At 37.9% G+C, this 27,969-nt stretch overlaps 1 protein-coding gene across 1 annotated transcript in view; it reads right to left on the reverse strand.

Annotated features, from left to right (window-relative positions):
- Positions 1–24,174, reverse strand: part of ap1m1 (adaptor related protein complex 1 subunit mu 1) — a 38,744-nt gene extending 14,570 nt beyond the window's left edge. Inside the window, exons 1-10 of the mRNA XM_057857471.1 lie at positions 23,982–24,174; positions 21,605–21,761; positions 19,770–19,837; positions 19,567–19,697; positions 19,333–19,480; positions 19,070–19,196; positions 15,358–15,500; positions 7,427–7,498; positions 7,066–7,224; positions 6,800–6,925 (exon numbers count right to left, since the gene is read on the reverse strand). Of these exons, the coding sequence (XP_057713454.1) occupies positions 6,800–6,925; positions 7,066–7,224; positions 7,427–7,498; positions 15,358–15,500; positions 19,070–19,196; positions 19,333–19,480; positions 19,567–19,697; positions 19,770–19,837; positions 21,605–21,761; positions 23,982–24,023 (1,173 nt within the window). The 5' untranslated portion in view covers positions 24,024–24,174. The remainder of the gene's footprint in view (positions 1–6,799; positions 6,926–7,065; positions 7,225–7,426; positions 7,499–15,357; positions 15,501–19,069; positions 19,197–19,332; positions 19,481–19,566; positions 19,698–19,769; positions 19,838–21,604; positions 21,762–23,981) is intronic.
- Positions 24,175–27,969: the final 3,795 nt, after the last annotated feature.

Genomic DNA, 27,969 nt, shown 5'->3' on the forward strand with positions numbered 1-27,969 from the left:
TTTTCAAAATACAAACTAAAAAAAACAAGATACAAACTAGATTCCAAAATGTTGGAATGCTATACAACTTGTGATGTATTAAGTAAGTATGTAGTAGTATTGATGCAGAAGTGCCAAATTTCAAAATTTCATTCAAAATTGAACACAGATGACGGATCAAAATATAACTTTAAGGGAAAAATTTGTTTTTAAATTTTATGGCATCAACAAACCTCAAAAAAGTTTTGGGAAATCCAGTAGATATTAGACCTAATTTGAACTGTAGCATTTTTTTCTATATTGTAAATAAAATCACATGTGGCAATGTTGTGTAACTATACGAAGATTATCTAACCTTATAAGAATAAACTAGAAATGTTTCCAGTTTCTAAGGTATTATAAGAACAGTGACAGAGGTGGGTGTATCCCAAGGTTTATGCAAAAAAAGCCACTGTTATGTAGAACACCTGTCACTCAACTCATTCTGTTGAAAGCAATTTTAGTGTTTGTACACTGGCATCAAATGTTTTGATGCATTATAAAGAGCGATTACGAAATGGCGTGTTGCTGTTACGGCAAGATTCCACTTGGTTGCGTAAGAGGCACATAAATTGTGGCGTCTGTGTTACAGTTCTGATGGTGTAATTTTGTGGCATCTGTGTCAAAGAGGCTAGCGTTTGCCTTCCCATCTTGTCACCTTAGCTGGCGTCAATTGCCACCTGCCATAAATGTGGTCTTGCCGCATTTATATGAGCACTTAAATGCATCGCGCGCACTTCAATTGCAATGCCCCCTCTGCAATTAGTGGCGCCGTTAAGGGGAACTTTCCCATGCTCTGATATTTACATGGGTTAATTAAACTTCACTGCCACTGCTCACACGAAGCAATTGGCGCGAAAAGCATAATAAGTCTGCTGCTAGCCTTTAATATAGCTCTTTGACGCACGAAAAGGACGGGAACATGGGTGGCCGGCTGCAAATGCTGAGAAAGGTCGAAATTAAATCACCCAATTGCAGCTAGTTGGTTGGGCCTGTTTTAAGTAGCATTTCGCACCTTGATGCCTGTCTATAACTGTGTCAACATCTCAATCGGCGTTTGCTCATACAACCAGATCAGCATGAAAAGTAAGGTGAGTGTGGAAATATATTATGATGCTATTGCATTCAAAGGGACTCCAAAGTATCAATGCAAAGTACATGGTACCACTTTACCCGTTTCGATTACCTGGTCAGTCAACACATGCATACTAATATAATGTATATGGCGGAAACCACTCAGGTGACTTGAAGTTCCGCTCTGAGACCCCCAATTTGGCCAAATTTCAAAATTGTCCTATATGCTTGTGTGATACATCATTAGAAAGCTTAAAATTTCGAATTTCTGGGGGAAGAAACATTTTGAACAGGAGGGTATTTTCCCCCCCCAAAAAAAATGCGGCCCTTGGTCAAATTTCATCCGACCCCCAGCCTCTGTCGTAAAATCAATAACGTCTGGCCCGCACATACTTAATAAATTGGTCAGCAGTACTGCTACCAGTATATGAAGTATCTTACACACTAAATGCTGCTCCTCATTTACCCACTAAAAGGCAGCAGCACTCTAAGCAACATTACCCCGTGTGACTCTTTACTCCCAATTTTCTAAAACGGCGACAATCAACAAAAAAAAAGTTGACTGCGACGACCGACCCTTCAAGGATAGGTGGAAATTGGACTATTTCTTCACTAAAATGCGCAACAACTGTGCCTGACTCATTTGCAAAGAGAAAGTCACTGTTTTTAAAGAGTTCAATTTGATGCGATATTACCAAACAAGACACACTGACATGTACGACGAGATTACAGGGAAGATACATAGCGAGAAATTGAAGCAACTTGAAGCTAGTTTAATTTTACAGCAGCAGTATTCACAAAAGCCAGAGAGTCGAAGGAGAACGCCACAAAGGCTAGTTGCGAGATTGTTGAAATTCTTAATTTCAAAAAATAATAAAGCAAATGTGACACAAGGAATGGCTAGCTAAAATTTGCTTAAATATATTGTTCTACATAATGAACGTCAGCCAAGGTTGGCCCCCCACATTTTTACCACACCAAATCTGGCCCCCTTTGCAAAAAGTTTGGACACCCCTGCACTAGACCATAACTCAAAGTGAGAGCATGAGAGAGCATAATTAAAGACACCATGTTTTTAACGAGATATTATCACGTACTTACCTTGTTTCAATCCCAAAACTCTTTGTAGCATGTATCACTAAGTGTCAAGACAGCTGTGAATGGCCACAGCCGGGCTTTTGGGGGATTTTATGGGTGAAACACGGTAATATAACAAGGGTCGCAATGCAGAAAACGAAGACATCAAGGAGTGGTCAAGATTTTCTTTTTCAAATATCTACCCTTGTAAATGTTTTTTTTTTTTTTTTTCCAATTGTTCTTTGTTTGGATCGATTATTTATCATCTAAAAGATCAGGGAAAATGCGACAGTAAAAAAAACAAAACAAAAAACAATTAAGCAATAGTTAAGCAGTAAATATCCGGATACTATTTTTTTCATTGTTTCAATTGGTTTAAAAGTTTAAAATATGCAAGTGAATAATTTTATAAAGTCTTTTTGTAACTAAATGTTAGACATCAATTAATGATTCTAAGCTAAAAATGATCGACATTTCGAATAATATAATTACCTTCTTTTTATGTCTGGGTTGAAACAAAAACAGTTGCACGGTGTCTGTAAACGGGGGTCTCCAGGATAAAACGGACAAATTAAAAATAGTTCAGGGGCTTAATGCGCCATGAAAGTGCTATGGCAGCATATAGACATATTGCTCTATCAAACACAACAGTTCTTTTGGCTTATAATACAGCAGTTTATTTTAAAGAGGGGTGTAAGAGCAGAAACTTCTTTTTGAGCCTTGTTTGTGTTTTCCTCCATATAGACATATATATGTGTTTTTATGCCAAATAGTAAAACATATACAGTGAAGTATGTACAATCAATCATTATTGATATGAATAATCTACTTACTATCTACTTTTATACTGATACTGCATTATATTCGTACAACTTATTTTGTACTCCATGTTGAAATATGACTGCAAAATATTATGCATACACATTATCACTCTACATTTCAGGTGTATCACAATTTGTCTTATCATGCCAGTGAGTCAATCCCATTAACCCATGATCTATAGTTGTTAATAAATGAGTCATCACATATTGTCTCTAATAAACTTAGCGTATTGTAAAGCCATTCGATAAAAAGGTGTACTTTACACTATGAAATGTAACCATACAGTCCTTCAAAGTTAACTAATTGGCTGCCATTTACAGCAATAGAACTACAAAGTGGTACGGCTATTCATTCACTGCACTGTCAGTCCTCCCAAATCATACGGATTGGACTTCTAATGACAATTTAATTCACAGTAGAAGGGAGAAAAGAGCCACATGATTGGACGTCTCTCATTGTCAATGGCACTAAAAGATTTATGGTAAAGAAATGTTTTCACTAGTAGTTAAGTGTTATTGATGCCCACAATACAATATATTAGGGGTGTAACGGTACACAAAAATCTCGGTTCGGTACGTACTTCGGTTTTGAAGTCACGGTTCGGTTCATTTTCCGTACAGTAAGAAAACAAAATGCAAAATATAAATGTGCTAGTTGTTTATTACACACCTTTGTGCTTTCAACAATAGGAAAATTAGCCTATACAAAGCTAGAATTCTGCTCAAAAAGTAGCGGGTATTTAAAGATAATCCAACAACAATTTGCGCGTATGGGTCAGCTTTCTTTCTGAAAGAAAGAAGAAAAAAAGAAGTCCTGTGCTAAAGAGAAAAGCAATCCCAATGACAAAGATTTTAACATGTATTTTACAAATTAAATGCCTCAATGAATCTTTTTTTTTCTTATGAATGAATAGAACTACAAAGTGGTACGGCTATTCATTCACTGCACTGTCAGTCCTCCCAAATCATACGGATTGGACTTCTAATGACAATTTAATTCACAGTAGAAGGGAGAAAAGAGCCACATGATTGGACGTCTCTCATTGTCAATGGCACTAAAAGATTTATGGTAAAGAAATGTTTTCACTAGTAGTTAAGTGTTATTGATGCCCACAATACAATATATTAGGGGTGTAACGGTACACAAAAATCTCGGTTCGGTACGTACTTCGGTTTTGAGGTCACGGTTCGGTTCATTTTCGGTACAGTAAGAAAACAAAATGCAAAATATAAATGTGCTAGTTGTTTATTACACACCTTTGTGCTTTAAAAATAGGAACATTAGCCTATACAAAGCTAGAATTCTGCTCAAAAAGTAACAGGTATTTAAAGATAATCCAACAACAATTTGCGCGTATGGGTCAGCTTTCTTTCTGAAAGAAAGAAGAAAAAAAGAAGTCCTGTGCTAAAGAGAAAAGCAATCCCAATGACAAAGATTTTAACATGTATTTTACAAATGAAATGCCTCAATGAATCTTTTTTTTTCTTATGAATGGTTTTCAAAAGCTTTATTGGTGGATTTTCTCAAGTTAAAGCGCCACACAGAAATTAATAAATTTAATTGTGTAGGCAAGATATTATTCTTATTATTTAATTACAGGTGTTTTAGCTCATTTCAATTTATTTTATTTGAATAGGCTATTATTTATTTTATTATGTGTTTATATTTTACAAATGTGATGTAGTATTCATTTATATTGTATATTTTATGTTGTATAACTTTAGTTCCTATGTGAATATTTGTTCCTACATGTTTTGTCGTGGTAGGAGGGTTTTGTATTGAACACGGAGCCGTGTTGGTTATTATTATAGCAGAGAAGACAGCAGTGAATCAACAAAGACAAGTTAACCGTGCCCCAATCTACCGCTCAAGAGATCTGATGGACTCAAAAAGTGGGTTACAATTGCATATTAGTTTGAAAATCGACCGGAGCCACCGTATTTTTACACGAGTGACTTCCGGTCTGCTGTCAAAATGTGAAGCATTTTAACAGGAATTTGCTTGCTAGCCAAGATACATCAGTTTTGTATTTGGGGAAAAAAAAAAAAAAATCATCTTATTCCGAAGGGTTCGGCGAATACACATGTGGAACTCGTGGGCTTCAGTGCCTTTAGTAATGTTAAGAACCACTGAGTTAGTCATTGGTTCTTGAGAATTCTTCTGTAGGGTTAGTCATGGTACAGTCCCTGACAAAAGTCTTGTCTCTTATCCATTTTGTAGAAACAATTGCTAATAACTTGGGGTGTAAGGGTACACAAAAATCTCGGTTCGGTACGTACTTCGGTTTTGAGGTCACGGTTCGGTTCATTTTTGGTACAGTAAGAAAACAAAATGCAAAATATAAATATGCTAGTTGTTTATTACACACCTTTGTGCTTACAACAACAGGAACATTAGCCTATACAAAGCTAGAATTCTGCTTAAAAAGTAGCGGGTATTTAAAGATAATCCAACAACAATTTGTCAACTGTGCCCCGATCTACCATTCAAGAGATCTGATGGACTCAAAAAGTGGGTTACGACTGCATATTAGTTTGAAGATCGACCGGATCCACCGTATTTTTACACGAGTGACTTCCGGTCTGCCCGATCTTAGCTACCGGTAGTAGTATTGACGCAGGAGGGTCGCGTCTCGCGTCATATAATAAACTCTGCCGTTCTTTTCGCGTGCGTCGTGTTGAGCCGCCTCTGGGCCGCACTGCGACTGGTGTACATTGGCTGATTGACTTTAACGCCCGCGTTTTACTGCGTTCTCGCAGCGGCCACTTTCTCGCGCCGTTGACGTTTCTGGGCTTTACTGTCCTACCGTGTTGGTCCTCATCATAGTAGAGAAGACAGAGTAAATATAATCTACACAAAGAAACTGTAACCCGATAGACTCACAGCCTCGAAAAGTAAGGGTTACATTACGTCAGAAACTCATTTGGTACGCCTCCGTTCCGAACCGAGCACCACGTACCGAAACGGTTCAATACAAATACATGTACCGTTACACCTTACAATATATCACACTGGACTTGTTTGTACGTTTACAAAAAAGCCAAGTTGTTCAGAGCAATTAGGTCCCAGGAATAAACGTTATGAGCGTGGTATAACAGAACATCTTTGGTATGGGAGAAAAAAAAAGACTTAGCAACGTTAGTGAATAAAAACAAAAAAAAATACATTGTTAAACTTGGTTTGATGTGGAACGCATATGTGCAATTATGGCGACCTGAGCAGAGCACAAACATGTCTTTGAATACGATGCCAAGTGGTGTTCTCAATTCACCCCATCACGACATGGGAAAATGTGATGTCGAGTTCCTGCGCCATGTATAATCACAAGATGACTGTCATTATGCAGTCAGCGTGCCTTGACAATGCGAGCAGTCGATGGAGAAGGAGGCTAATTTGCATAGTTGTTTTGATGGGAATATTTTTTTTCATGACCTAAAGGAGATATTTTTTTACAGTATATATTTCCATGATAAACACAAAGCATGCCAGTCAGCTCATTCAACATTAATTGAACCTTACTGGCACTGGCTGCTTTACTGACCCCCGTTTGAATGATCTAAATTCCAATGTGGAGATCGCAAGGAGCATGTGTTTTTGTGCGCTGGACTCATAAGCCATGACCTTAAATGAATCATTTAATGTTCGCTATTTAGCAAGCAGGAAGTCAATTCCTCTGCTGTGATTTATAGCAAGTTCTGAACTCATGGATAAGGGCAAAGTAGTGCCATGTCACTTATAATGAGACATTTTAACGATTGCCTTTCATACAGAGTCGTTATCTGCTTCTGCTGTTTACAGTGACGCGTACCTGGATGCCTGAAGTGGTGAAGTAGGGGATCTCGAACTTGACGCTGATCGGGGGCTTCCCCTCCTTATCTTCTGCTTCCACACTCGGAAGGCCAAAGTGGGCTCGCATCAGATACTCCTTGCCACCCTGTCACGAGGACACAAACATATTAGAAACTGACACATTGCAGGATAATTAAAAGCAGGTGGCAGAATGACTCACTGCAAGACCAACAGGAAACAAACAAAAGGTCACTGGCATAGCTCACACAGTAATAAGTCACTCACGGGAAAGGACTTGATGGACCAGACGATCTCGCTGTTTTCTGGAACCCACTTGACGCTGCCAACCGTGGTCTTGAATTTGGGAGAGTCAGCGTCTGTTGGCACAGGAATGTGGATCTCCACATTGTTTGCGGTGGAGCGCCGTTTAAATTGGCTTTTGGCCTGGGATAGATGGTGGGAAGACAAGTGGGTAAACAAGTGGGTCAAGATGAGGAAACCAGTTTGTCACTTTAAAATACGCAATGTCACGCACATGACATGGGTGAATTACGATCGCAGCGGTGGCAGATAACAGACATCAATCAAATTGTTCTATAATGATGCTTCCAAATGCACCAGACAGCTAGACAATAACATAACACACCTTAATCATGTACTCGATGCGACTGTGGGAGTGCTTCTCAATGACGGATTCAATCCAGATCAAAGGCTTCACCTAAAGCAAACAAGAGTGCACTTTTTATAATTTGCATGCATTTGATTGTTCTTTTTCTTGTTGCATAGTCTCCCTCTAGTGGACGACATACATTAGTACAACAGGACACGTTGAATGAATAGTGTCCCCGACGTTAGCTAAAATTATGTAGCACCATAGGCAGCGTTTGACTTTTGGGGCAGGTGGGCACAACATGTTGATGACCCCGAAACTCAGTGTCAGCAATAAAATTAACTTACAAGAATATCAATAATTATAAGTTGACCATGAGCGTTTTTAGTTTCCCATCATTCTTGAGGGGAATTCTAAATCAGGCTGCTTAGGCAATACTTTTCGCCATAATCGTCATCCGTTGAATATGGTAGGCCCGCCGGTGTCGTGCCAATGTAGTTACCCCAGTCAAAAATTGTATCCCCTGGGCGGAGGCATATGGAAAGTAGATTTGTGTCTTTATTATTCAATCCCAAAAAAGTTGCTTCAATTAAAATATATATTTTCAACAAAAAAAAGTGGCTTTAATTAAAAAACAAAACAAATTTTGAATGCAAAAAATACATTTGAAACAAAAAAATGCATGTAAAAGCTTTTTTTCTTTGATTTTTTTTTTTTTTTTTTTTTTTTGATTGAAGCAACTTTTTTGGGCCACATTTTGGCTAGGACATTTTTGTCTTTATTATTCCATCAAAAATAATTTACTTCAAAAAATATATGTTCAAAAAGAAATATCACTTCAATCAAAAAAAGAAAAATTCAATCAAGGAAAAAGTTTTTGAATGCGAAAAAATATTTGAGATTGAAAAATTTGCATTTGAACACTTTATTTTGTATCGAAAAAGTTTTCTTGAAGCAACCCTTTTTGTGTTTGGGCAATATTATGGGGAGGACATTTGTGTCTAAATCATTTCATCTAAAAAAATGTTGTTTCAATCAAAAAATATAAATTAGGGCTGTCCCAAACGACTAATTTTCTCCCGATTAGTCAGCCGACTATTTTTACGATTAGTCGACTAATCTAATAATTAATTAAAAAAATTTTTTTTTTTACTAATTTAGCAATGAAATTTTTGTTGACTCTTATCAATTCACAAAAAACATATTGGAACACTCAAATCATTTATTAAAGTACAAATAAACACGTAAATAACAATAATAAATCACAAATAAACAATGGGTTCAAATGCTGATAGAATTAACTAGTGTAGCATCCCGATTGAAAAGATGGTCTCTTAAACTGATGGTTTACAACTTTTATTCCATCCTTGATGTAAACACACGGTAAGAGCTACGGTGCTCACAAATAAAGCAACACAATTAGAAATTAACAGAAACTTTTCACCTTTTTCCTTTTAAACCTTATTTATATATCAATGAATTGCCTATATGAATTGCCTTTACCTTAATTTATTACCTTATCATTGACAATCTCTCCCTTGAGTGCAGTCACTGTATATACTGTATATATTTATGACCTTTTAACCTTATATAATTTTCTATACCATAAAATAAACCATAACATGAAATAAACCTTTCAATTAGCATTAAGAACAATACTAATAGCACTCATAGGCCCATTGTCAATGAAACATTATTATTTAGTAAGGCGACAGCACCCTCTGCTGTACAAAAAATGGAAAAAAAAATTACAAACAGCGTGAAGGTGCTTGAGGTGTTTATTCGCGGCCGACGTGCAGCCAAGCTTGGCATTGAAGAGACAGGACAGAAGAGTGTACTCTCCTTTGTTTCTTTGAAATAAGGCAATGTTTTGGACACTCTGGTCTGCTTTTTTTTGGCTTTGTGCCGCTTTCCCCGCTTGCAAACAGAGCATCCGACATTCTAACTTTCCACGCATATATTTTTTTAACCCTTCATTAACCGTCGACGGGATGTTGTGCTCGTCGACGGATTTACGTCATCGATGACGTCGACTATGTCGACTACTCGGGACAGCTCTAATATAAATATATTTTCAATCAAAGAAAAAAGTCATTTGAAAAATAAAATTGCCCTCCCCTATTTTAATTTTTTTGTTGTTGTTGTTGAAAATTATAGACAAAGCAAACGACCATCTAAGTTGCTAGACACATGATCTGATCGAAGTCTAATTTTGACCGATTATAAAAAATTTTTTTTGTTCATTTCATTCATTTTTGTTGCAGTTTTATTGCTTTACAACTTGTATATTTGTAACAAAGTCAATTACATACAATGACACTTTTCGGCCACCAGGGGGGCCTGTCCCCCCTGCCCCCCCCTTAAAATCCACTTATGTGTAGCACCATCCAGTGTGATAAAGGTTTCCCACTCGGCATCCAATATTTTAAAATTTCTTATCTTTTCCTATTTTTCTTTTAACGCAAATTAGCTACAGTTTATCTTTGCCTTGTTTGAGATGAGGGCCAATCCTTGTTCAGCTGTGAGCCTGTGAAGCCCATTCAGATTCTTTTTGTGATCAACAGCTTTATAAAAAATAAACTTACTGACTCAACCAGTGTTCTTTTTAAACGGAACACTGTGCCAACATAGAAATTCAATCATTATAGCACTTTTTTTTTTCGCTCTCTCTAGTCGAGGTATAGTCACCAAAGGCCCAATTGTCAGCTGTCCCTGAAAATTTTTCCTATGATGCTTTTCCTTCTCTGCAAATGCGTGGAAAATGGTTGGTGTCAACAATTGCAAACGCTATTTGTATGGTCAACAATGACTTAAGGCTGAGTTATGCTTCTGCGGCAAATCTACGATGCAAGACTAGTGTTGTGAATCTTACTTTAAAAAATTACAGTTACATATTACTTCTCCCAAAAAGTAATTGAGTTAGTAACTCAGAGCCCGAATGTAAGAGTAATTAGTTACTTGGCAAAGTAACTGGTGTTACCGTTCATCCCCCCCCCCCAAAAAAAAACAAAACAAAAAACATAGTAACCTTTGCTATGTTTGGAAATCATTTAATATTTTGAATCAACTGTTAAGTTGTTAAAATTGCTCTAGTTATAGCATTAGTTCCATTCTGTCTACTTTCGACATGTAAAAGTTTTTAAACTGTTTCATCACTTAGATTGAACTCAAGATTTTGCCGATTAAGGAGTATTTCAGATTAAAAATTACTTAGGTTCACTAGGAAGGTCCTCTACAACAGAGCCTTTCTAAGAAGTCTACTGCTTTAAGATGGCGGCTGTTTACGAACGCTGGTGAGTTGATCATTTCGCATCTAGTTCTCTATACATTTGCTAATGCAGCCGTGTCTGTCATTTCCCATCTATTTATATATATATATATATATATATATATATATATATATATATATATACATATGATATCTACCTTAGCATCATGTGGGCATAGTTTGTAGGCTATCGGCTACAGTCAGGTATTATTGGAGCTACCTAGCATCGTGTTTGCAACGATATCACAACTACCGTCCCACCTCCCCACTCCCGCTTTGCTTTCTTGTCTCCGTGAGTCTGTGTCTCTCTCAGACTTTTCCCGCGTTATTCAACCAATGTAGTAACACATAGTAACGCACGCTTTACGTCCTCAGTAACGGTGTTGCCAGGATGAGAAAAGTAATTAATTGATTACTCACTACTGAAAAAAATGCCGTTAGTAACGCTGTTATACTCTAACGGCGTTATTAACAACACTGGTCAAGGCAGATCCGATTTACGACCCTCCGCCGTAGCCTGACGTGCACCTCCACAAAATCCTGACTAGGCGCCACGTCAACGCGTGGTAACGTCACCCAAACAGACTGTGATTGGTCCGCTCAGACTGTTGTTTTCGGTTCAGCGCAAGATCACCGCCATTTTCAAACATTGTTGTGCTGCACACAAAAATGGACCAAGCCGACAAGAGTATCATCGAAGAGGTCCGCAAGTACGACAACCTCTACAACAGGGGTCTCCAAAACGGGCCTCGAGGGCCGCTGTGGGTCCCGGTTTTTGTTCATACCGATCAAGCCCTTTTAACCAATGTGGTTTCTACTGAAACAAGCAGCACCTGACTGCAATCAACTGATTACACTTATTAAACACCAGATTGGTGAAAAGGTGTGGATGGTTTTGTTGGAGTGAAATCCTGCACCCACTGCGGCCCGATGAGGAATAGTTTGGAGACCACTGCTCTACAATGTCTCATCAAGACATTATAAAGATTGCCAAAATGGCAAGCAATTCGTGGAAAGAGATTGCTGAAAATAGGGGGCTGGAGGTCAGCAAATGCATAAAAAAAAAGATGGAAGAACCTCCGAGACACGTATGTGTGTTCGGAAGTGAATGGCCACACGAAGCGGTGACCCAGCCAGCCAAAAACTGCAAGCTTTTTATCACTTAATGTCGTATTTTTGGTTGGTGCACTTTATCATTTATTGTGTACATATGTTTGCTCTGAGTTACATTTTACACTTCAAGTATATGAAGAATAAAGCACAGGTTTGGTGTCATCGCCCCCGGCCAATCGAAAGGGAGTCGGGTTAGCTGAGTGTCCCGCCCGGGGCCCGAAGCGTTTACCGCGCGACCCGCCCGCCTGGCCCCCGGACCGGCGTCGATGAAGAACGCAGCTAGCTGCGAGTTGTTTTGATGTATAATTTCAACAACAGACAGTTCACACACCTGATTGAGAGTGCCTCGGTGCTTTTATGATAACGTGTTTACCATCAAGGCTTTCAATGCTGTTTGGGAAGTTCCATAGCTCCCAGAAATCTGCTATGGCTTCCCATTGGCTGGTTGTAGGACATGGCAAAGAAATCTGATAAAACCCTGGACAATGCAGTTTACTGGCTTCCACCCAACGCTACAATTCGTAATGCGACTGCCAGTCTGTGCGGCATCAACAGTCGGACAGACCACCTCCGCAACTGTCCTCTGTGTCGCATGCGCCTCAACATTTGTATGATCAACATTTGTTGTTCAATGTTGATGAGCTGAAGATCCACATTCAAGCGTTTCATCTCTTTTGCCATTGTAGTCTAACCGGAAGAAAACTCAAGGAATTCGACAACAGTCCCCCAAAACCGAACAAACACAACACCTCTTTAGTGGCTTGGCGCTGAATTACAGAACAACACGTTCCCTTGCCGCAGAACTATCGAATGTTCATTGACGCCGCTGGGTCTACATCGTGGCTACGCCGTCACCGCAACGCAGAAGCATAACTTAGGTTTTATGGACACATAGTTGTGGTTGAGTTGAGCTACTGTGTAACTTGCATCAGTGCTGTTCCTTGATGACAATGGAAGGAGTTACATATTAACAAATAAAAGCAGTTAAGAGGATTCCAAATTCTGCTATATTCTACTAATGTAAAAAGCATTTATAAACTTCATGAGGCTCAAACTATCAAAAAAAAAAAAAAAAATACAAATGTGATAGATCATCAGCCCAACGGCATTGATGTTTGTAGAAAGTGTCTCCCAAATCAGGCACCAGCACTATCAGCACTATCAGTACTGTTGTTGTGAAATTGGACGTTGAGTGTTAATAAAATCTATTAATCTATCTATCTATGGCACCATAACGCCTCTCAGAGGTGAATCTTGGTACTGCGACAGACATCTTGTTTAGGGAAGAAGTAATATAATTACTTTTTAAGTGTGCTGTTACGCTCATCGTGGGTGCACCACACACTACAGGAGTACTAATTATCTGTTGAGATGTTAAGATGTATGTGTGCAAAGTGCAATTTGCTTTTTCTAGAAATGACATCCTGTTTGTAAGGTCCACAATGTACTGAGCAATGTAGCTGAACAATAAATAATATAATATCATGGGTTCAAGGAAATGTGCAAATTTGCCATCCTCTCACATGGTATTTTTACGAGTGGAAACCTCAATATTCAGCAGTTAACAACAATTTTTTATGTTTAAAGGGTATGAAAACGCAAAGGGGGTGTGAGACATCAATAGAACCGTTATGTGCCAAGATAACAAATATTGATAAAGTTAACAAAAAAAATCAATCACATTAATGAGCAATTATCGAAAAAAGATCCAAAATGACGAACATTTCTGAAAGTGTTCCGGAAACAGCCGAATGGGGCGGAGACGTCATAACAAGGAAACAAAAGGTCGAGGCAGGTGCCATCGTTGTTTATCGACGAGAGTTGCGTTCGTGTTTTATCAAAAAATCGCTAAAATGGTTTAAACCTGTCATGCTATGTGGTTTACAAATAGCCATTTGTCGCAATGTAGTACCCACGAGTTCCCGAACGCGAGAAAAAGAGCTGGACTACGCAGACAATGAGTAAAGTTTGTCAGTGCTAAGACGGCTAATTTTGCAATTTTACAGGGAAACGGGAACCTGACGAGCAAGAAGATGTGCCTACAACCTCAAAGAAAAAAAAAATTATGCTACTTCCCAATCACTAAAGACCCAGGAACTGCGAAGGAGTGAATTCGTGACCCGTATGTGAATAAATCGAGTGATTCGAGCATGTCTGTGGAACAGGAATATCAGCTTGTAGAGATCGCAAATCACGGCGACTTAAACGTACAGTTGAGACAACAACTCTACCGAAGTTCTGGATTAAAGTCATTTCGGAATATCCCGACATCGCTTGGAGCGCCCTGAAAACTGTGCTACAATTTCCAACATCGCTAGCTTGATGCTAGCTTCTCTCACTCTCCCATCTCGTCTCAACGAAACAAACTCAGCCCTTCCACTGATTCAGCGGGTGAGTTGTATTTTTTCCCTGCACTTAACACGACGGGGCTAAAAAAAAAAAAGCTATTTTATATTTGCTGTATTTTTCTGCCGCACATTGCCGGTGTTCTGACAAAGTTGGCATGCGCGGAACGGTAAAAAGGACCGCGAATGCAGCGATTCCTAAGTACACACTACAAACTTTCTTTAAAGAAAGGAATTTTAACTTACGTTTGCCATGTTTGGCGCACACAACAACTGCACGTAGCCCTCTCAACGACTTCGCCGTGTGGTTAAGCGTTAATTTACGCCATTTCCGTGTTGCACATGTATGTTTGTGATGTAAATAGTTTTTTAGCAGCATTGGATAACATTGAGAGTCCAACTGAATATAAAAGAGGGACACCGGTCCGTGAAAAAAAGACCCAAATCACACCGGTCCGTGGTGCAAAAAAGGTTGGGGACCCCTGCTCTAATCCCATTCATATTTGTGTCGGTTGGCAGAGCGAAACCGATGATAGCATAATAAATGATAATTATTCTATACATTACTTTATTTTGCGGTCACGGTGTATCAGCTTCACAAAAAGAAATGCAAAACATACCATTTGGTGTTTCCCACACGAACTGTTGTCGGGGTTTCATCAGTGTAATTGCTCCCCTTAATGATCCTTTCATTAGGCTGCATTGGCTTTCGTTTGGGCTCAAAATGATAACCCAAAACACCAAAGAAAGGTTCATAACTCTCCTCGTCACCATTAGAAGAATGTTCTTTACGTTGGATTCGTCGCTGCAACTAGAAACGTAATTGTCCGCCATCATCGCCGCCATTCAGTACTAAAGCACTGAGACGGTTGTTTCCTTGTTTTGATGTCACGCACACAATCTGCCAGATTTCCGGGATCTCGGGGGCGGGTCTTTTTAGCTTGAAATTGACCCAAATTTCTCTAATTTTCTTGGTGTTGCGATGTGTGTAATCACACGAAGTGACATGATATGAATCCAAAAGGCATTCGTTTATGGATAAATGATGGAATATTAGCATTCCCCCAGGTGCTGACATACACTTTAATTAGCCTTATTGTACATTTGTTCTAAGTGATACATCTTATGGTGAACTTTAAATCTCGTAATAATCTGTACAATGACAATAAAGGTTTTCTACTCTATTCTAAGTTGAACATTTTCTCTCCTTAGTGCCTGTAAAAAAATAAATATAAACTTACGTGAGTGTTGAGGCGGTAGGACATGAGCTCAAACTCGCCATCAGGGGGAATGAAGGAGATGGTGCGGTCGTTCTCGAAGCGAGACAGGCGAACGCACTGATGAAACTTGACGTCCTCTAGCTCCACAGACTTACTCTTGCCACCTAAATGGAAGAAAGCCCCATATAAATAGGATAATTTACAAGAGAAGCAGGAGCCTTGCATTTGTGTTCATCCATGTTTGTTATCGAGCAGGGTATAGCCAGTAGGAGTGGGAACCTTAAGGTATCTCACGATACAATACGATTTGCGATACAAAGCTAACCGACGATAGCGATCTGACGAAATAGCGATACAACGATTTTCGATACATTGGTCAGGAAATCATTGTAGGATATTCTACAAAAAAATCTAACAAACAGAAAAACTGTGAATTGGAATGAGTTTATCACTAGTAGACGTCCAATCCATTTGAACTGGGAGGGTGGCAGCGATTCGTACATTCGCTGCAATCCCTCCCACTTCAAACGGACTGAACGTCTATGGCCGTCAGTGGCAGCCAATGCCAGGCAATGAGTAATTTTGGGCCATTTAAGGTAATTTACTTGTTGATTTTCAGTTACTTCCTGTTGATTTTGGGGTATTTTATGGGTCACTTGCTTTTTATTTTGTGTTACAGAACAGGACGTGACCTGGGAATCACAGAAATGAATAGGCAGTGACTCAAACTCAACAGGCAGTGACTCAAACTCAACCTGTAAATGCCCTAAAATGAAACGTAAGTGACCTGTAAATGCCCTGAAAATCGGACCGAATGACTGTGAATGCTCTGGTTTTGAATGAACGAACGTTCCCACTCCCGGTCTAAATGGATTAGGTGTCGAGTACCGTCAATGGCAGCCTTTTTTTGTAATTGGCACCTTTTTAAAATGATATCTCGGTTCTTGACAGGAGCATATCGATAACCTTTTGGGATACAAAGTATCACGATATATCACCATTTCGATATTTTGTCACACCCCTAATATCCAAATTCGTGGACAGGACAGGTAGACGCTTCCATTGGTAAACATTGTGATCAAACAGTGTGAAAATACACAAAATAATGTATTTAAAATAGATTGTCATTTGAGTGCAATCTCACCAGCCTCCACACAATATTTTCCTTCTTTCTCATCCCATGCACCATTTAGTGACAATATATTGTGCTTTTGCAATCTGTTACCTGCATGTGTCTAACAGTTACTGGTTTACAATGTCACAATGATTGCTGTGATAAGCTTTCATCATAAAACAAATCTAGTTATGGCCTCAGACCTCTCCACACAACTGTAAAAGGATACCCCCACTAAGTAAAGGGATTACAGACCACTGCCTGCCACAAAGAGTGAAAAATAGCTGTATAATTATCACCTCGCATACAGACTATGATCCAAAAATGTTTATCACCATTTAAATTTTAATCTGCTTTATTACCGTATTGGCCCGAATATAAGATGGTGTTTTTTGCATTGAAATAAGAATGAAAAAGAGGGGGTCGTCTTATATTCGCAGTCTAGACATTATACCCATTCACGACGCTAGATGGCGCCAGATATCATTGAAGCGATGTTCTGTCATGACAGATCTCAGCTACTCTCTCCATTCACAACGCTAGATGGCGACAGATATCATTGAAGCGATGTTCTGTCATGACAGATCTCAGCCTCTCTCAAGTTTAACTAGTTTGTCATTTTTTATTGCAATGTTTTTCCTTATTCAGATTTGTTTCAAGACTACAGTTACAGTTAGACTTCACTTTGATGGTTAATGCAGTTATTTCAATTCTGTTGTTTTATCAAAATAGATATAATCACGGCCGTCTTATATTCGGGCCAATACGGTACATTTAAAATGGCTGACAGATTTGATATTTTTAGAGGCACCTGAATTGCACCTTGCACACGTGAAGAACTCTATAATCAAAGTTTAACTTTGTTTCTCCGCAAAAAACAAACATTTCAGTCTCAAGATGCATCTTTCAACTAGGCCCAGGGCTGCAACTATCGATTATTTTAGTGATCGATTAATCTATCAAGTAGTTAGTTCAAATAATCGAGTAATCGGATTTGGGACATTTAATGCATTGCAGAATACATTTTAGGAGATGTAAAACAAAGGCTTGCCAAGTTGGCACTTTCAAAAGAGCATTAAATGCGAATATTAAATAATATTCCTGATTGTTTCTTCAAACTATGCAGAACTAAACTTTCATTTAAAAATACAGTAAATTAAAATACCTGAGCTTAGCCTCAAACTGTATAAAAAATGAGGATCTAAGTACAGTACAACGAATGAACAATTGGCTAACTTCAATAGGAAAAGTCCACTAGCTTAAATGCTACAAAATGCTTTCTTTTTAACAATGCTCTTAACAAATAGTTTAGACACATATTCCAAAAAAAAAAAAAAAAAAAAAAAAAAAAAAAAAAAAAAAAAAAAAAAAGGCTAAATATAGCTATAAACTAAATTACGAATGCATAAAAAAACATTAGCTCAAACAAAAACGTACCTTAAGTTGGTCTAAACAGGGAGCAGCTGGATTCAGCCATGTTAAATTTACTGGTGCACGATAATTAATGGTCCGATAATTAACGGTCCGATAATAGGAATTATGACGTCATCCCGATAAATCCAATAACATTTATAATAGGACCCATAATATGTACTGTTCTGGCTTTGCAGTTTACACAATAGTATGGGAAATCAGTTGACTATTTGCGGGGCATTGCTCCCACCTGCAGGTCAGAATAATTCAATGCACCTATTTTTTGTTACAGTAGTTTGGTTCAATCACTTACACATTGCGGTGTCTAGCGGTAGCATTGACAGTCGTGAATGCTTTCTGTTACGTTTCCGCCTCGGAAATATATGTAAGTATTTTATGTTTACTATTACATATGGATGTGCAAAATATGTTTACTTCTGTGGTGAAGGGTCATATGTACAGAACTTCTTAAGTTGTATTATAGAAGCCAGCCAATGCTTTAGTAGCTCAAGCTAGTGTGCTATGCTATACATATAATAGTTGTGTATATAAGTGTATTGTGCAGTTTTTTTGTATATTGAATATTAAGTATGTGTATTTTTCTGTTGTACTTTCACAATATTAAGACAAGTGTCTTCCCATAAAAGCAAGAAAAGACCAAGCCTTGTGGTTTATGGAAGTGCATTCATTCTTAGCTGGCTGTCGGGCAGTGCAGAAGTGAAACGCACTGTTTTGTTCATGTCATTATGAAACATCTAATGAGATCAAAGGCAAATCTACGTTGAATCCACCACTATTTTTTTTTTTTTTTTAAACCTCCCGGTGTTCAAAAACTCAGGTTATACATTAAAAAAATTATATATTTATTATCGGTCATCGATATCGGTATCGGTTTCAAAAAATGGATATCGTGCACCCCTTACTTAAATTTGTGATGTCATATTCACTGTATCCACCCAAATCAATGAAACAATGCAAACACTTTCAAAACCACCCATTACTCTTAATTAAACGAATACTCAAAGCAGCAAAATTTGATTCAAAGCTTTTTTCCTAATCAAATTACTCGAGTTAATCGATTAATCGTTGCAGCACTAGTTACAAGAATACTTCCCTGATACCAAATTCAGAGCGGTCGTACCATAAACAATACTGTCACATTTCAACCCGAATTAGAACCCCTGATGTGTTATTGTGGGAACTCACGTCCAGTATTTTCAAACAGAACCTTGTCGTTGAGGCCCAGGCGCAACTCGGGCATGCCAGACAGGAATACACGCATCTTAATGGAGCCGACGATTTCGCTACGCAGGACGTTGCCATTGGCACTGACCTGAGGAATGGAAGTAGTACAGGGAAGCAAATAAATTAAAAAAGCGGTAATTATTTTCTTGACTGAAGGATGTTATGGCGCAGACAGGAGGCATTGCTAGAACAACACATAACAAATTGAACAAAGTTGGTCCTACCAGGAGGTTAACAGATTCGATGACGTCCAGGAAAACTTCGTTTTTCCTGTATTTGATACCCTCTGAGCGCCAGGAGACTGCGTTAGTGACCGTGGCGGGTGGGCGGGGGGCCCCTGTGTCCAGCTTGTGCCCCTCCTGAGTTATATACCTGACAAGAGGGCCATGTGACATAAACTTTTGGAAGGCAAAACAGTTGATATTAACCCCGCTGCATTGCATTATGAGATAGCTCACTCTTGTAGAATCTTGCTGTCTGTGGTCTGCGGATAGCCAAAGTCCATCAACTCATCCATCAGCTCATATATGATTACAAAATTATCCCGGATACTCTCTTCCTCCAGTTCCTTGAAATACTCGGAGAAAACCTTGAGGTGCACAAAATTAGTTTCATAAATCAACAAATAAACGATTTTTGCATTTCAAAATGTAATTCCTACCTGGACAATTTTGTACAAAAAGGAGAAAACCAAGGACACACTGGCATTTTTCTTGGATGTTGCCACCACTGAAGAAATGCAGGTCAAGAGATATTTAACCACTGAAGTACAAAGCAGAACAGCAAACTGCTTTTCTAGATCATTTATGTAGTGCAAGATGGAGATTACAATGGCTTAGCCATCCGCATATCATGTCACAACTACTTTCTATGCTGGGATTTTTTTTATTTACCTGTTCTGTTTAGCTGCTTAGACAAGGAAAGTAATAATCTGAGCGTCCTAATGGTCTGAACAGTTTTCATGTATCACATTGCAGTTTGATATACTCCGATTGTGGTCGTTCATTATGTTTTATTTACCGTATTGGCCCGAATAGAAGACGGCCCTGATTATAAGACGACGCCCTCTTTTTCAAGACTCAAGTTTGAAAAAAAGACTTTTTGAACACCAAATTTTTATACAGAAAATAATAACAGTCCATCCGAAACAAATGATTATACCAATAAAGCATGTTATTTTGCCTCATTGAACTCTAAATATCTGAACATTTAAACATGTAAACTCGGGCTGTCAAATGATTAAAATTTTTAATCGAGTTAATTACAGCTTAAAAATTAATGAATCGTAATTAATCGCAATTCAAACCATCTATAAACAAGGCCATATTTTTCTGTAAATTATTGTTGGAATGCAAAGATAAGACACAAGACGGAAATATACATTCAACATACGGTACATAAGTACTGTATTTGTTTATTATAACAATAAATCAACAAGATGGCATTAACATTATTAGCATTCTCTTAAAGCGATCCATGGATAGAAAGACTTGTAGTTCTTAAAAGATAAATGTTAGTACAAGTTATAGAAATTTTATATTAAAACCATTCTTAATGTTTTCGTTTTATTAAAATTTGTAAAATTTTCAATCGAAAAATAAACTAATAGCTTGCCATTGTTGTCAATAATTACACCATGCTTACTCATGGTACTAACCCATAAAATCAGTTGGACCCAAACGCCAGCAGAGGGCGCCAAACACCAAAAAACAAGTAACAAGCGGACATTACACTGTACTGTCATTTTAGTCTGTTTGAGCGGGGCATGTGCGTTCATAGCGTCAAATATTTTAACGTGATTAATTTAAAAAATTTATTTATCGTTAACGCAATAATTTTGACAGCCCTAATGTCAACTAAAGTGCAATCACGTTCGTAAATGAATGGCTTCTGGCTTTTGAAATGTAAATAAACCAATCTATTGTGATAAAACAACAAAATTGCAATAACTGCATTAACCATCAAAGTGAAGTCTAAATGTAACTTTAGTCTTGAAACAAATCTGAATGAGGAAAAACATTGCAATAAACTAATGCAAACTGGTTAAACTAAAAAGAGTAGCTGAGATCTTTCATGACAGAACATCGCTTCACTGATATCTGGCACCATCTAGCGTCGTGAATGGGTATAATGTCTAGATCGTGAATATAAGACGACCCCCTCTTTTCCAGTGTTATTTCAATGCAAAAAACACAGTCTTATATTCGGGCCAATGCAGTATCAGGAGAAAGCAGCTGCATGTTGCATGCTGTGGACTTTCTTCCTCTCAATCTGCGTATGCATTGTACTTTGCTTCACTTTTGACCAGGGAACAGGTGTATTCAAGGATTGTTGTTCACTATGGAAAAGTGTGGGGGAACAATGCAAAAAATATTTTGAGAAGAAAATTGGAGGAAGAGGCAAATACTTTTCCACAGCACTGTTTATCTCAAGCCTGGCTCTCATGTTCTAATGTATGTATGTATGCCTTTAGCGTGTGACAAAGTGAAAGGATACAGTATAGGTTATTATGTTTAATCCACATGAAACGCACGCCGCCATGGGCCAGGATGGGAGACAGTGTCCCCTCCTCCTCCTTGTCCATCAGCAGGCTCATGAAGTGCTCGATCTCAGACATGTCAACATCACCGCGGTAGTTCCGGCACACCAGTACCTGACAGGGAAAAGCCATAGTTAGTCTTCATGAAGCTAGAAACATTTTGAGCGTGCAAAGTCAAAGTGGATAATACACCCAGCACAATTTTTTCTCATCAATACAGTAGAAATAGCGTACCGCACGAATGCTACTTTTAGACCGCAACGCTGCGTGACGTCACCATCGTAAACCGGAAGGGGGTCAACATAAAAGCGCCCTCGCATCTAAGCCATGTTAGTCCTGCTTGTTTTCTGCCGGTAATCTTTCAAAAAAGAACATGCTAAGTAAACACTGCAGCTATGGAACTTTTAGAAACGACTCTAGACATTACGACATATGAAGGATGTTTTCTTCATACGTTTCCCGAAGCCAAAAGCTCAGAGGAAAAAATGTGAACAGCGGATCATCTTTTGCGGACGTCCAGCAAGGTGAAGCCATTCACCTTCATACGCAGTAAACATTTTGTTGGGGGCCATGGTCCTACAGATGACAATGCTGATCCATTGCCTGCCATAGCCTGCCTCGAACAGGTAAGCCATTTTGATATTTCTACTTATTTTTTAGTGTGGCGTTTTGCCGTGCCGCTTCTGTCTGACAATGAATGACCTGAAAAAAATTAAAATGGTATCTGACCGCCACTGTTGTTCTCTTTTCTGTTGTAAAAAACAACTTTAGTAAGAGGGAAGTGTAAATAAATTCAAGAATTAAGATTTGTTATTAAAGAAAAAATTTAAAGTGTTTGTTGGCTGTCACTGAGTGGCATTTGCGATCGCTACACAAAAATAGCAATATAAATTACCCCCAAGCAGGGCCGGCCCAGCCTATACGCAGACTATGCAGCCGCTTAGGGCCCCTGGCCACCAGGGGGCCCCCAATCTGGCAATTGATGAATTCGTGTTCTATTTTGTTTACTACAGTTTGCTTTATTTGACGTTTGTGAGTTTTGAGACTTGATTACAAGCTTAAAAAAAAAGTTCTTCCGTAACTTCTTTTCTTTCCTCTTTTAGAAAAAGGTTTGGCACGATCTACTGTAAGTACTGACAATCATTTGGAGTGAGAAGTTTGAAGTATGCAGTGCAACAAGATCTGATTAATATACAAAATATGGACGTATGGGTTGGATTGCATGCATGGGTTTCACAGTACACTGTGACGAAATGGTGGGACAAAAATATGGGGCCCTTTGCATTATTTTGCTTAGGGCCCCCAAATGGCCCTGCCCCCAAGAACGGTCAGAGACGTAAGAGGACATAATATATAAGAAAGACAGGGCATATGGTGGTAAAGGATAGCTTGTTGAAACAGGAGAATGTCATTGTCAGTGGCATAAGGCAATACACACAAGAAAAACGTATCAATAAAAAAGCTACCCATGCAAAAGGTCGGCTCTTTTTCCCGTCTTTTTCAGCCCTCGACACTCAAGCCATCTCTTTGCATGTTCTTCCACATCTTTACCAGTGAATTTGGCACCAGGGACATCATTTTTAGACAGGATTGGTAGGTTTAGCTCAGCAAACATTTCGTTTGCACACTATTTAAATGCACCTAGCATGAGGGACAAACGCAAGCTTGACCCCCCAAGCAACAGTTGCTAACGTCATGAATATTAATGAGCAAAGGTGACGTGTTACCTGCGGTACGCTATTGTATTAGAATAGATAAATATTTGACGATAGTGTAGTGTGTGGATGCCATTCGACATTCTAATAAACACCTTATATATACATAAATAAAAATAGTTAATGTACAACTACTAAAACCTTAAAAGCAAAATATGATGTCCCCTATTTTTTGCAACTTTGAAACAGCTATAAAAATATGAATAAATGAATTTGTCAAAATACAGATTCATCCTGTTCTTATAATTCCGTACATTTGAACTGGTACCAAGACTATATATGACCCTTTTAATTGTAATTTAATTACTGCTTTACTTTGCCCAGTGTATGCTACTGGATTAATTTTCAACGACAGAGGAAACAGCTGTCAGCTTGTTGGACGTGCTTTTAAGCTTTCACATCACTCCTGCTATCATTTGACGCATAATGTGCACAAAAACATTCCGATGTTCACTTTACATTCCCTGGCATTATTTGTAATCCACACGACATTATTAAAGAAGGACCGTTATCCACCCCGCATTAAGATGTCAGTGAGGAATGCGCTGGCTAACAGCGGCTAGTTAGTTAGCTTCAAGGCTAACGCTAGCAAGCCGGCCCCGTTATGCATCCTTTTTACCTTTCCTTTTAAATCCAAGACGTAGACAGCGCTCGCAGACATCTTGATTGTTTTCACGCAGAGCCCCTCGTCCACACCGTATCGACGATGCGAGATGATAACTTGTTACGAAGATAAAATTAATTTCAGACGTTCATTCATAATACTTGGCTATAACACAAGGTGTGTGGCACTTCCGCTTTTTGTCGCACCATTCAGCTCCCCCTGTTGACTAGGATGAAGTGATACTCAGAGGGTAAATTAAAATATTTAAATTTATCTTAGTAAAAAAATATATACTGTATATAGATGACTTATGTGAGATCAGATGGGTGGGTAGAGTAGCCAAAAGACTTACTCAAGTAAGAGTAGCGTTACTTCTAAGTAATATTACTCAAGTAAGAGTTAAAGTAGTCATTCAAAACCCATGTAAAATGTATTTGTTGAAAAGAATACTCAAGTAGTGAGTAACATTGTAACTAATTACAATGTCTGTTTTTTTGTTTTTTTTAACAATGGTCTGTTTTTTTCCCAGCACAAGTTCATTGATATTAACTGTTATTATTATACTGTACAACGGTACCGATACTTACGAAATTGATTGGTTCTGGAAGTAGTTTCGTAACCTGAAAATTCTGTAAGTAGAGATGCGTTTTCCATATAAATTCCCTAATCCGTTCCAAGACCCTCAAAATTCAGACATAAATCTTTTATAATTTTTATAATCTACAGTATATATTTCAATCTACTTGCTTTCTATTCCTCTTGTGCTTATCTCCATTGCTGATTTCAATTATTAGTAGTAGTAGTAGTTTTTGTTTTATTTTTATTTATTTATTTTTATTCTATTTGTGATTAAATGTGATTTTTATGTATAATTTTATTTCCGATTTCAATTGTCTTGGTTTTTATGTTGTATTGATTTAAATGGGATTTTTATGATCTTCATGTGATGTAAAGCACTTTGAATTGCCTTGTGTTGAATTGTGCTATATAAATAAATTTGCCTTGCCTTGCCTATAATGCATAAAATGTATCAAAACATGTAACAAATACATATTACAAATTATTATTGCACAACAAACATACAATTAGAGTTCTGTATACTGTTAAAAAAAAAAAAAAAATAGTGTATATACATGTTTCCTTAGCGAAACATGGGCGGCGCCATCTTGGACAATGTCTGCTCTGAACTTCATTATTCATTTTTAAAACCATAGCATATATTTTTCTCAGCACAAGGTAATCTATATGAACTGTTATTATTATACTATGACCTATTAGATGACCATATTAGGCCAAAATATATACCCAGATCATTGAACTCCGATTTAAAAATTAGAAATAAAAATCACCCGTCCCAAGAGCATGAGTGTGCTCTAGTGGATAAACACATTTCAAATTTTTCACCATGACGCTAAAACTCTCGCTCTGATTTTTTGAGGTCTCTCGATACCACATAAAACTAGGAGAAAGTTTGAAATCTGCTCTTTTATTTTTGACGGCAGCACTCTATCTGAAATACTTTTACACCACTAAAGACGCCACTTGTTGTGATGTTAGAACACAGACGTGATCCACTCGACTGAGAGCTTATACAGTATGTGGTGTTGTGACTGTATTGTTATGTCGAATTGCTATAACGGAGTCAAGTGATTATTATTGCTGCGTCTGACTGGCGAGACTGGGTGAGCAACTGTGCTGGTTAAGAAAAATACAAAAAAGTCAAGAGAGAAAAAAAAGTAGTGACTCTCGTGCAGCCGAAAGTAGTGGAGTAGCGTTTCTTCTTCACAAATCTACTCAAGTAAAAGTAAAAAGTATGGTGTGGTAAAACTAATCTTAGAAGTATATCTTTCTCAGAAAGTTGCTCGAGTAAATGTAACGGAGAAAATGTTATGTGTTACTATTACATATTAGGCCAAAATATGACACAAAAATCATCCAATTCAGACAACACTATGAAACATCACTAGTACAAAGAGCATGAGTGCCCTCTGGTGGAGAAAAAACATTGTTGCCTATGATTGGTATAATGGAGGCATGCGGTTCTTCTTGCTACGTCTTATTGGTGAAACTGAGACAGTCACTTTCGGCATCTCTGGCAAAAATAAAGTCAATATGTAGACTAAAGAGGAAAAATTTAACGACTCTGGTGTAGCCCAGAGTAGCGGAGTAAGAGTAGTGTTTCTTCTTCATAAATCTACTCAAGTAAAAGTAAAAAGTATTGCATGGTGAAACTACTCTAAGAAGTAGTTTTCTCAAAACGTTACTCTAGTAAATGTATTGAAGTAAATCTAATGCGTCATTCCTTACCTTTGTACAAGGTATGATCATATTAAGTGAAAATAAAATAATTACAAAAATATTATATTTTAAATTTGAAACTGTCACAAATCACATTTCCAAGGTAATCTTCCCCAAACTGCAATTATAAAAATGTGTGTTTGTGTGACTCAGTGTTTTAGTACAGGAAGAATGTAGACAAATAAAAGAAGTATGTGAACGAGTGATTATAACACCAGTGTTTGATTTTTAACAGGTCATTCCAACACATGCTCTAGCACCCGCACAGTACCCTGACAGCAAACTAACATACCTGAGCTGAACAGCGTCATGTTTCACAAAGCAGAGAAAACTAAGTAAGGTCAAAAGAATTCATAGTAAAAATGGTTAAAGCCGTTTATCGCTTAATTTGTGGTAAAACTGCAGCTCTGCTTAGCTTTTTACTTTGACCATATCATGTTTTCTTGTAGTCTGGCCATTGCTTGGAGTTCGACCAACCTTGGCAGAAGGTCATTGGGAGAAAAACTATGTGGGAGTAAGTTTATATAAATCGGCAGTAGTGTTACATCACAATCTGGCAAAATTCTGAGTGTTATAATTTTTTCGAAATAGCAGCAGCCCACAAATGACAAAACATTTTTGTTAGGGCTGTCAAACGATTAAAATTTTTAATCAAGTTAATTACAGCTTAAAAATGTATTAATCGTAATTAATCGCAATTCAAACCATATATAAAATATGCCATATTTTTCTGTAAATTGTTGTTGGAATGAAAAGATAAGACACCAAGATGGATATATACATTCAACATACGGTACATAAGTACTGTATTTGTTTATCATAACAATAAATCAACAAGATGGCATTAACATTATTAACATTCTGTTAAAGCGATCCATGGATAGAAAGACTTGTAGCTCTTAAAAGATAAATGTTAGTACAAGTTATAGAAATTTTATATTAAAGCCCCTCTTAATGTTTCCGTTTTAATAAAATTTGTAAAATTTTCAATCAAAAAATAAACTAGTAGCCCGCCATTGTGGATGTCAATAATTAGACAATTTTCATGGGTGCTGAAACCCATATAATCAGTCGCACCCAAGCACCAGCAGAGGGCAACAAAACTCCAAAAAACAACAACAAGTGGCCATTACACTGTGCTGTCATTTTAATCTGTTTGAGCGGGGCATGTGCGTTAATTGCGTCTAATATTTTAACGTGATTAATTTAAAAAATTAATTCCCGCCCGTTAACTGGATAATTCTGACAAAACCTAATTTTTGTTAACCCTTTAACACCGAACGTGTCGGCAGCGATGCGTTTACGCATGTCGTCTTTGAAGCTTCGTCACGCTATAATTACGTCACCCACGTGCCGCTGGTTGGTCTCATTTGAAAGTGCGGAAGTTGATGTCCACACCAGTTTTTATTTGAAGTCAATCGACCAAGAAAAACGGGAGATAATGTCATTTGAATTTTATAGTTTTATTGCACTCATAAATATGCATTAAAACGCTGCATGGACCATGTATCTATCTCCATATTTCCATCATTTCTTGTCCTTTTTCAAAACCGAAAGCAGCACAAAAGACTTCATATCCCAAGAGCCGTTATGATGTCAAGAAGGACGAACCGAATGTGGACATTTTTAATAAATTTCCGAGCGAGGCGCCAACTAAGGAAAAGGAGGCATGCGAAGCAAGCAACAGCCGGTTGGTTTGAGCGAG

The sequence above is a fragment of the Corythoichthys intestinalis genome, chromosome 14 (assembly GCF_030265065.1).
Source record: "Corythoichthys intestinalis isolate RoL2023-P3 chromosome 14, ASM3026506v1, whole genome shotgun sequence".
Taxonomy (NCBI): Eukaryota; Metazoa; Chordata; class Actinopteri; order Syngnathiformes; family Syngnathidae; genus Corythoichthys; species Corythoichthys intestinalis.